The following is an 11,461-nucleotide window of genomic DNA, read 5'->3' on the forward strand; positions in this document are numbered from 1 at the left end:
AAAGATTAAAGTTGTCAAAGACTTCATTTTGCTTCATCCATAATGAACACTCACAAAAGTAGCAATCAAGAAATCAAAGGACATATTGAATTAGGCAAGTCTGCTGCAAAAGACCACTTTAAAATATTCAAGAGCAAAGATAATCAGTTTGAGGACTAAGATGCACCTGATCCAAGTCATGGTTTTTCCAATAGCCTCATAAGCATGTGAAAGTTGGACAATGAATAAGGAAGACCAAAGAAGAACTGATGCATATGAATTATGGTATTAGAGAAAAATATTGAAAGTACCATGAACTTTCAGAGAACAGACTTGTCTGTGTTGGAAAAAAGAACAGTCAGAACGCTCCTTAGATGCCAGTACGGCAAGATTTCATCTCTCATGCTTTGAACATGTTACCAGGAGTTACCAGTCCTGGAGAAGGACAGCATGCTTGGTAAAGTAGAAGGTCAGTGAAGAAGAAGAAGAAGAAGACCCCCATGGAGATGGCTTGACACAGTGACAACAGCAGTGGATTCAAGCATGGCAATTGTGAAGATGGTGCAGTGTTTCATTTTGTTGTACATAGGGTTACTATGAGTCAGAACAAACTCAATGGCACCTGATCAGCACATGCTCAAAGCTAGCTCAGCACCAGTGTACATACATTCCAGGTCTTGGGAAGAAGACAAAAAGACAGTAGAAACCAATTTCTTTTCAAAAGACTGATTTGAAATTACACATATCACTTTTGCTCTTATTCTGTTGGAAGCAATGGAATGGAACAGAAATGAACCCACCTAAAACATGTGAGGTGGATCTATTACTAAATGGGTCAGTGGTATTACAAAATACAACAGCGATGTAGTTGGAAAAGTGAGTACAAAGGATAAGCTTCTTGAAGCAACTGCTTACTTAAAATGAGTGAAACTGAATTTTGACAGGGAGATTGTTGTTAGTTGCCTTTTAGTAATTTCTGACTTATGATGACCTATGTCTACAGAGCATAAAGTACTTCATAGGGTTGTCAAGATTGCGGCATTTCAGAAGCAGATATGTCAAGCCTGTCTTCTGAGATTCCTCTGGCTGGCTTCAAACGTAACCGTTTTTGTCACTGAAGGACTCCTTGAAAAGGAAAAGCACTTCACTAAGAAGAGGTCTGTTCTGTCCAGGAATTGTGTCTTGTCTTACTTACACCAGTCATTTTTCAGGACAAAGACAAGGTTGTTTGTTTCCATAAAGATTTATAGTTTTTGACACTTTGTATAGCTAGATTCATTATGACCATGGGTTTGGGTTTAGTTTCAGGCCTATTTTAATGTAATTTACCCTGAGCTTAATAATGCTAATATTTTCAAGAACAGATCATCAGATTAACTATTTAGCTGCCAGTAGGACCAGATTAAGCCTTCAGCCTTTGCAGTAGGTTACTTTAACTTGGTCTTTAGGTTTCATCTTTACCAACCACCACAGAGTCTCCTCTTGTAGCTCTCAATAACATCTCAGTGTGAGTTCAAATTCAGAAGCTACAAATTTAGTTGCTTCGGGAGTATTTTTATACTCCCTCTCCAGCCCCTCTACCAATATGCATACAAGAGGTATGCACTAAAACTTTCATATTTAATTATACTTTGAGTGTCCATCTTAGCAAGGATCCATCTTAGGTATTCCAATGAATGAAGGAAGGCCTGGTGTGGCACTGTGGGTTAATGCACCAGACTGCAAACCCATTTGAACTGCAAGGTCAGCGGTTCAAGCTGCTCCGCAGAAACCTTGTACAGGGTCACTATGGGCCAGAATCGACTCAACGGCACTTAACAACAACAACAACAACAATGAATGGAGAGAAAGTTTTATTAATTAGTAAGCAGATATCAAACTCTGGCCCAAGTGATGTTGTTGTTGTTGTTGTTGTTGTTGTGTGCTGTGGAGTCAGTTCCGACTCATAGCAATGCTGTACAGGGTTTCTGAGGCTGTAAATCTTTATGGGAGCAGAAAACCTCATCTTTCTCCCGCGGAACAACTGGTAGTTTTGAACTGCTGACGCTGAGGTTCGCAGCCCGGTTCGTAACCACTATGCTACCAGAGGTCCTTATGGCCCGAGTGATAAATCCAGATAATTGTCTGTTTTTATAAATAAAGTTTTATTGGAACACAGATTGTTAGTTCATTTGCATATTATCCATGGTTGCTTTTTCATTACTAAGGCTAAGTGAGTAATTTCAACACTGTATGGCATACAAAGACTAAATTATTTACTATCTGGCTCAGAGAAAGAAAAAACAGTTGTCAAGAACTGAAGATTTATTTATCTGATGAGTCCTTGTTTTCATTTGAATTGGGGATTTTAATTAATATAGCAAGAAATTAGTTTGGATGTAAGCAAGGATTCACTAATGTAGACAGAATATAGACAAACCTTAAAATGGATTTCTTCTTATGCTTCTTGACATTCTTACCTGATACTCAATTCATTTGTAATATTTTTATGAATAAATGATAGACAGTCTTTTAATTAATTGTTGTTTTTGTTAAGTATAGGGTTTCCAAGGAGCAACTGGTGGGTTTGAACCACTAACCTTGCAGTTAGCAGTCCATTTCTTATACTACAGTGCTGCATTAGAACTCCAAATAGTGCAGTGTTAAGTGGAAATTTATGTGAACACCAAATAAATCTGGAAATCTACCCTTACTTATACCATATAAAAATAATTTTATGTTTGATAAAGTTCTAAAAGTGAGAGAGAAGAATGTTCTAAGAAAATAAGCAGAAAATATATTTTTATGACTTTGGAGTAGGTTAAGACTTATTGAACTATACATATAAAGCACTTACCAAGGATTTTTAAAAAAAGTTTGATACATTAAAAATAAAAGCACATTTTCATCAAAACATGTCATTGAAAGTATTGGGGAAAACACAAACTTGGGGGCAGAAAATTGCAATACATACATCTGACATAAAACTCATATTCAAAATGTTTATTATACAAATCAACAAAAATTAGGGAAATTAGTCTAACACTTTAGCAGGCACTTGACTAAAGGAGTCACTGAGAAAAACTTATCAAAATTAAAAATCAGCTGTAAAAGACTCCCAATTTTAATAGCAAATTAAATTAGTCACTAGTTTAAAAGCTCGTTTTTCCTTGTGATAGAAAAACACATTTCTCACACCTCTGATGAAATTACAATTAGTCATTATATTTCAGTCTTATAATTTCAAGATGAGGCTTTCTATACCCACAAAGATTCAGTGCCTAGGGAAACCCTCTACAGGGTCACTATGAGTTAGAACTGACTGTTGTTGTCATGTGCCGTGGAGTCGGTTCCGACTCATAGCGACCCTGCACAGGGTTTCCGAGGCTGTTAATCTTTACGGGAGCAGAATGCCTCATCTTTCTCCCGCGGAACCGCTGGTAGTTTCGAACTGCTGACCTTACGGTTCGCAGCCCGATTCGTAACCACTACGCTACCAGAGCTCCTGACTAGACAGCACTTAATTACAACAACAATGGTTGTAAGAAGTTTAGTAAAACTAGATGTTGTTGCTGTTAAGTGCTGTTGAGTCAATTCCAACCCATGGCGACCCTGTATGGGATTTCCAAGGAGCATCTGGTGAGCTTGAACCACAGACCTTGCAGTTCAAATGACTTTGCAGTCTGACACATTAGCCGACAGCGCCACACCAGGACTCACAGTAAAACTAGATGACCTATCATAATCAAAGAATTTATCCTCAATGACACCTTTGTATTCCAATACTTCTTTGCCTGTGTTATTACAACATAAATTGTAAATTAAAGAGTAAACACAACCAAGTGAAGAGAACATCAGTTAAAAGTCAAAAGAGACAAAGGAAGCCCAGAAACAAATATTTTTGTTTTTTTAAATCCTTCAAGGTTGTTGTTAAGTGCTGATTTAACAAGATCCCAACTCATATAGGGTTTTCTGAGGAGCTGTTAGTGGATTTGAACTACCAGGCCTGCGGTTAGCAGTCCAGTGTGTATGATACAGCGCCACACCTGGGCCCCTTACTTCAACATAATACTGCTTTATTAAACACTGGGAGACTAGAAAGGAAAGGAATTGTGCTTACCTGTTAGAAAGTAGCGTTTCTGGGAGCTGTCCAATGTACTAACTGAATGTCATAGCCACAACTTACCTCCTCAATAAGAATATCTTTGAGGTTCTTTCTTGAGAAAAGGTGTCTCTATATTAATCTTCTTTAAGCTGTTTGTTTTCATCTACTTTTAAAATTAATTTAGAGCATGGTTATCTTCCTTGGTGTCTTCTTTAAAATCCCTATGCTGGTTAATTAACTAAACATACTGTTGTTAAGTGCTGTAAAGTCAATTCTGACTCAGAATGACCCTGTATTTCCTGGCGTCCTAGTGTACAACTGTGGGTTATTGTGCTGGACTGCAAAGTCAGTTTGAACTGTAAGGTGAGCGATTCAAGTTCACTAGCCGCTCCTTGGAAACCCTGTACAGGGTCACTGTGGGTCGAAACTGACTCGATGGAATTGAACAACAACAACATAGTTTCGGAGGATTAACTGGTGAGCTTGAACCGCCCACTTTGCAATTCAAAACAACCTTGCAGTCCAGCGCATTACCCAACAGCGCCACACATATTTTGTTGTTGGTAAGTACCGTCGAGTGGGTTCCGACCCATAGCGACTCTGTATAGGGTTTCCGAGGAGCAGCTGGCGAGCCACACATATAGCTCCTGGCAAAAAAATGGAGGGGCAAAATCACCTTCTTTGGTAAATTATTAAGGATAATATGAAATCAGTAAAATTACAGCAAATTTAAAATCTCCTTTTAATCTCAAAAATATGATGTAAAGATAACCAAAGGTCTCCCTTAAATAGAACTCAATAGTAGTTTCTCCTCTTATATTTGTTTAAAGGTACAAAACAACTGGGAAAATAAGTCATATTGGAAGTGGTTTTCCTTTGTTCACAATACTTAATCAGCAATTTAAAAGTCGAAAGACTCTTCAGCAGAGGGTGAGCTGATAGAGCTGTTGTTTATCAAAGGGTCAATGGCATTTTTTAAAGAATAGGGTAATTTTGTTTGGAGGAAATTTGTTTTGTCCCTCCACGCTGGTATTACACAGTGAAGCAGACTCAGAGAAAATGTTATCCCTTTATTAGCATCATAACTTTTGCCCTTGGAGTAAAATTCTGTACATGATAGGAGGTAAGGTAGGGAAAAGAAAGTCAAGTATCTCGATTGTTAGACTGATTGCAACAAAACAGACTTTAAAAGTCATAGTTTGCAGCTCTGTAGGAGAGCTGTTTGCAGTGCCCAGTAAGGAGAAAGCCGGTTCCAACAGCGACTCTTGGGAATGCGCTCTCAGCCCCCCTGCTATGCTTACTTAAGCTAATGGAAGGTCTTGCCTTTCAATAGTCGCTGCACTGGGATACCGAGCAAATAGCTCCCCTTGACTTCTGGCAGGCAGGGCCCCTCTTCAGAACATCATTAAAAGCACATGCACTTGTTTCACATCCATTGGCAGCCTCGGATGGCAAGATTCAGAACTTCTACCCCAAATCCCAGGAGAAGCCAGCGCTGTGGAAAACATCCTTGCTTTGAAAATCCAAGCCTAAATTAAAGAACTACACGAGATAAGGAGCCTGAAGAACAGTAGTTGGCTGCGAGGGTAAGAAAAGACACAAAAAACACAGCAGGTAAGAGGCAAGGGATGGTTGCCAAGGAGGAACTGTCCTGGGTAGTGCAGCGAAAAGGATCTCAAAACTGAAGACCTGTCCCTTTGAGTCTTCCACGCGTGTCTCCCCCTCCCCACCCTACCCCCGCCTCCCCTCCGCCCGGCTCCTGGCGCAAGCTTGTCTTTTTCCATCAGCTCGGGAGCCTTCCCTACCGGTGCGACTAATCTTGTTATCAACTCAGCTATAAATATCAAAGTCCTTGACCCTTCGGTGATGGTACCGCATCAGATTTTAGACTGTTAAAGAAGCAGCCCATCGCCAACCTCGCCTCATTTTTCGAGAAATCGATGAAACACAAGGCCAAGCCGATGCGATGGCGGCCTATCCCGAGAGGTGCGTGGACTCAACAGTGCTGGACTTCGTCGCAGACCTGTCCCTGGCCTCCCCGGAGGGCCCGTTCCTCTGCGATTTTACGCCTGGGGTCCCCTTTGGGGACCGAGCCCTTGCACTACGAGAGGGAGGACCCAGGAGGTTGGTGCAGGAGGAGGGGTACCAGGAGGATGAGGCCGGCGAAGTAGATGAGGGGGAGGAGGAGGAGGGAGAGCATGAGAGAGGTGCCTCCATGCTGGGTCGTCCCAAGAGGAAAAGGGTGATCACTTACGCCCAGCGCCAGGCAGCCAACATCCGCGAGAGGAAGCGGATGTTCAACCTCAACGAGGCCTTCGACCAGCTGCGAAGAAAGGTGCCCACTTTTGCTTATGAGAAAAGGTTGTCCCGGATCGAGACCCTGCGTCTGGCCATCGTCTACATCTCCTTCATGACAGAACTTTTGGAGAGCTGCGAGAAGAAAGCAAACAGCTGAGATTGGGGGTCCAGATGGGGGCGGAGGGTGTCTGCCACTTCCGATTCTGGGTGCCAGCAGAAGATGAGGATGAAACGCAGGAGAGGAGCACCAAGACAGAATTTCTGGCCTTCTGCAGTTTGGATTCGGGACTGTAACATCTCCACAGCTCTCTGGCACCTTGGCCTCTCAAGAGTTAACAAATACCGGATCGCCTCCATAAAGGCAGGGACAGGACAGACCTGGCGTTTGATCTTGCTGCAACCACTGGGACCCTCGAAGGCCGCGCTCGCCAGCTGCTAAGCCTAGCCCTCCGCGAACAGTTATCTTCAGAAGCTTCCATGATGTTCAATAATTCCTCCTTACTTTTTTTATATAAAGAAATAGAAATAATAAAAAATTGTACTTTTTTAAAAGTCTCAGGAGTCGGTGCTGCGCTTTCCCCAAGAGGCAGGCGTGGAGGGCCCTAAGGCCAGGACAAGCGGCCCCCCAGGTCGGCTCCCTTGAGGTGCCGCAGCAGAGACAGCCAAAGGGTGCATTGGTGCAGAGTCTCCCAAGGTGTCCAAGGGCCCATTCTCCCGATGTTTCCCCTGGGACTTGCAGAGGGACAGAGAAAGGAGAAGCAAAAGGGGTAGTCGAGGGGATGAGTTGAAAAATCGCAACTGCTGAGAAGGGACACCATTCTGCCTTCTCATCTCTTCTCATCTCTTTGTTTTTCTGAGGGTGGAAGGTCTGGTTCGGAGAGTCGGGGAGGATCCGGTTACGTGAGATGGGGAAGCGCGATGACCACTACCCAGAGCAGCACATAGCAAGGTCATTCCCGTCTCATTGGTGCATTGGCCCCAGTATAAATTGCTGCTTTTCCCCTTACACGCTGAACCTGCAACAGAATTCCGTACCCTCCAGCAACTCTCCCAGACCCCCGACCAAGGGTGGCCAGGTTTCCCCAGACACGCCAGGGGTTGTCGGGTGTTCGGGGAGTGCCCAGAGGTAACAGAAGACGCCCGCATATCGCGCTCCGGCTTCTACCTGCTGCCTTCCGGCGGGCCCTAGAGTAGAGCGGCGGGAACGCGCACTTTGAAATCTCCAGATTTACTGTAGGTAGGGAAAATTGCGCTCACTCTGATACCATCTAGGGACAAGGGAGAAGCAAAAAGGCGTTAGAGGAGAAGTGCTCTTGCTCTATTCAAAGCTACTACGAAAGAGAGGAGGCGGAAGTGGGGCCTTACAGAGGGACCACCACCCAATTTGTAGGTGATGAGCCGGCACCTGGACTGGGATCCTTCAGCGAGGAGCGGACTGGTGCGGAGAAGACCCAAAGTACGTCCTGGTGTGGCGCTGGTGTGGTGTGGACCTCAAGGTCAGTTTGAACAGCAAGGTTGATGATTCTAACTGCCAGCCGTTCCTCAGAAACCCTGTACAGGGTCGCTATGAGTCGGAACCGACTCGACGGCACTTAACAACAACTGTAGGATAAACACTGAACTGCTAACTGTAAGGTCGGTGGATCAAACCCACCAGCCACTCCTTGGAAACACTATCCAGGGTCGCTGTGAGTCAGGGTCCATGACACTCAGCAACAACAATATTGTAAATCTGGGAGTCCCTGAATGATGCCAACAGTTAAGGACTACACTACTAACCGGCTGGCTCCAACTCAGCAAGGCTTTATGATCTGCTTCCAGAATGTCACTTATGGAGAACAATTCTCTTCTGCCAAGGAATCGCCTTGAGTTTTAATCTGTGAGGAGAGCAACTACTTGGCACTATGCAGACATACATGAGCATACGTGCACAAACACACATGCACACACATTGTTGCCTGCCATGCTTTAAGAAATATAATTCATGTTATTAAAATAATATGTACTTATTGTAAAGCGTTTGGAAGACACACTTAGCATTCTCACCCATTTCCTTCTAGTCTTTTTTCTAAGTAGATATAAATTCCATTTATTTTTTAATTTGGGAGATTTTTGGATACGGATCTTCTTTAACTTGGTCCTATAAAATGAATATTCTTCCCCTGACTTTAGATACTAAATACTTAGTGTTTGTTATATTTATGTCTCACAATTTACTTAATTAACTCCAGTACCTTACAAAAGAAGAGCTATGATATTTCTTTAAAGAAAGCAAAAAAGATGCAGCAAAAAAATATTCTTACAAATATTTTTTCATGGATGATAATCTGCTTATATGATCAGATGACAGTTCAGGAAAACCCAGCCAGAGCACACTCTAACCCAGGAATTTCCCAGATTCCCAGTGCCTTTATAAGCACTTACTACTAACACTTTTTCTTCCTACTTCTTTTTCTACAGCAGCATAAATTCAGAAACATTGCTTCCTTCTTGAAGAGAATGCTTTCATTTTATTATAGGTTTTCACCACGGTTTTCCCACCTCCCCCATAAAAACATTAGGATAGACAGGCAAGAGAAAAATATTAAAAAATAACAACAAAGCCAAAAAATGTATATGTTTATTTCCATACTTTCATCAAAATAAACACAATGGGACAAAGGCATCTATCTCAAATTTATAATGTTAAATTACTGACTTCCTCTTTTACCTTCTTGCTTTCTTAAATAACTTTTCAGTTACCCAAACCAGCAGGTCTGTTTTTAAAGATAATGTCTTACTTACTTTGATAATTTAATAAAATACAATTCTCAATTCACCATCAAACCGTATTCGATTTCTAAATTTCTTATAGGGTGTTCAGTGGTTCCATCAAAATATCATCTTCATCTACTCAGTTGTTATGCTTTCAATTAAAAATGTACTGACATTTTGCAGGTAGGTTGGGTATATTCCAAACCAAAAGTCTTCCCACTTCCTTTCCCATTTCAAATCCCTCTGGAGACAAAACATATTTTTTTTTTTTTTTAATCTCCAAGCAATGATAAAGTAAGAACAACAACAAAAAATCTGATTCAAATTTAGGAATCTTTGATATTTTAAAAACAACAAACAAAACTATGTAAATAAAGGATCATCAAAATCATTACATCCTGAGGAGTAAATACAGACCTTTACCATACTTAACTGGCCCCTTCGTATTCTTAACCATTCTATTACCTATGTTTTTAGTTGGCACTTATTACTCCTACAAATAATACTTCTTCATTATAGTAAATGATATCCAAAGAGCCTCTAAATGAAAAGCTAGCTCCCAATAATCTCTAGACTTACACCCACCTTGCAAATGCTTTGGTCTTTGTAAATATTTAAGACAGATGAGCCTATATGCTCAGTAAAGATTTATAGTTTTATAAACCAAAGAAGCATCACTACTCTGCCCTATAAGGTTACCATGAGCAAGAATTAACTTAATGGCAGTGATTTTTGTAAATTTGGGGGTTTGAAAATTTTTCAGATATTTAGAAGATAATCCAAAATATAAAGTCTGAAGGCATTTTCTTAATCATTGTACTAATAAAAAAAATTGAAGCAGAACTATCAGAGACAAAGATAAATGAATTGACTTTTCCTTAAAGCAAACCATTCACACAAATAAGACAAAATAATGGACATGCAGAACTTGAATCCAATGCTTCTCCACATTTTAACACTCATTGTTTCTAAGCATATTTGGAGTTCCTCACAAATATGTTGGACCCATAAATTTAATGTACCTTTTAATTTAAGTTTTTCAATAAATAGCCTTTGTTGTTGTTAGGTGCCATGGAGTTGGTTCCAAGTCATAGCCATCCTATATAGGGTTTTCAAGGAGCGTATGGTGGGTTTGAACCACCAACCTTTTGCTTAGTTATTGTTTGTTGTTGATAAGTGCCATAGAGTTGATTCTGACCCATAGTAACCCTATACAGGGCTTCTGGGGAGAAACTGATAAGTTTGAAACTCAGACTTTGAGGTTCATACTGACTTTGCAGTCCAATACTTATATTACAGTACTAAACCATAGCATTGTTGTTGTTATTAAGTGCCGTCGAGTCAGATCCAACCCACAGTGACCCTGTATAGGGTTTCTGAGGAGCAGCTGGTTAGCTTGAACCGCCAACCTCGCAGTTCAAACAGCTTCGCAGTCTGGTGCATTAACCCACGGTGCCACACCGGGACTCCATAGAATGTTGTTGTTGTTGTTGTTAGGTGCCATCGAGTTGGTACCGACCCATAGTAACCTTACGCACAGTAAACGAAACACTGCCTGATCCTGGTCCAACCTCACTATTGTTGCCACGCTTGAGTCCATTGATGCTGCCACTTGGCCAATCCTTCCTTTTTTTATCTGACGCTCCACCTTACCAAACATGATATCCTTCTCCAGTGACTGCTCCCTCCTGACAATATGTCCATGAATATGAGAGATGAAGTTTGGTCATCTTGGCCTCCAAGGAGCACTCTGACTGCACTTCTTCCAAAACGCATCTATTGGTTATTCTAGCAGCCAATGGCACTTTCAATATTCTCCTTCTACACCATAGTTCAAAGCCATCAATTCTCCTACAGTCTTCCTTATTTACTCTCCAGCTTCACATGCATATGAGGTTATTGAAAATACCATGGCTTGGGTCAGGCACACCTTTGTCCTCAAGCTGACATCTTTGCTCTTCAACACTTTAAAAAGGTCTTGTGCAACTGATTTGCCTAATGCACTATGTCTTTTGATTTCTTGACTGCTGCTTCCTTGAGTGTTGATAGTTGATCCAAGAAGAATGAAGTACTTGACAACTTCAATCTCTTCTCCATTGATTAGAATGTTGTTTATTGGTCCAGTGGTGAGGATTTTTGTTTTCTTTACATTGAGATAGAATCCATACTGAAGGTTGTGCTCTTTGATCTTCATCAGTAAATGCTTTAAGTCCTATTCACTTTCAGCAAGCAAGGTTGTATCATCTGCATATCACAACTTGTTAATGAGTCTTCCTCCAATCCTGATGCCACTTTTTTCTTCATATAACACAGCTTCTTGGATTATTTGCTCAGCATACAACTTGA

At 41.3% G+C, this 11,461-nt stretch overlaps 1 protein-coding gene across 1 annotated transcript; it reads left to right on the plus strand.

Annotated features, from left to right (window-relative positions):
* The first annotated feature begins 6,029 nt into the window (after positions 1-6,029).
* FERD3L (Fer3-like bHLH transcription factor) lies at positions 6,030-6,518 on the plus strand. The gene has a single exon (XM_006832288.1). It carries the CDS (start codon positions 6,030-6,032, stop codon positions 6,516-6,518), a length of 489 nt encoding a protein of 162 aa, XP_006832351.1.
* Positions 6,519-11,461: the final 4,943 nt, after the last annotated feature.

This window comes from Chrysochloris asiatica, unplaced genomic scaffold, assembly GCF_000296735.1.
Source record: "Chrysochloris asiatica unplaced genomic scaffold, ChrAsi1.0 scaffold00006, whole genome shotgun sequence".
NCBI classification, from domain to species: Eukaryota; Metazoa; Chordata; class Mammalia; order Afrosoricida; family Chrysochloridae; genus Chrysochloris; species Chrysochloris asiatica.

Coding starts and splice junctions, on each gene's coding strand:
- FERD3L (XM_006832288.1), top strand. CDS start 6,030: ATGGCGGCCTATCCCGAGAGGTGCGTGGACTCAACAGTGCTGGACTTC.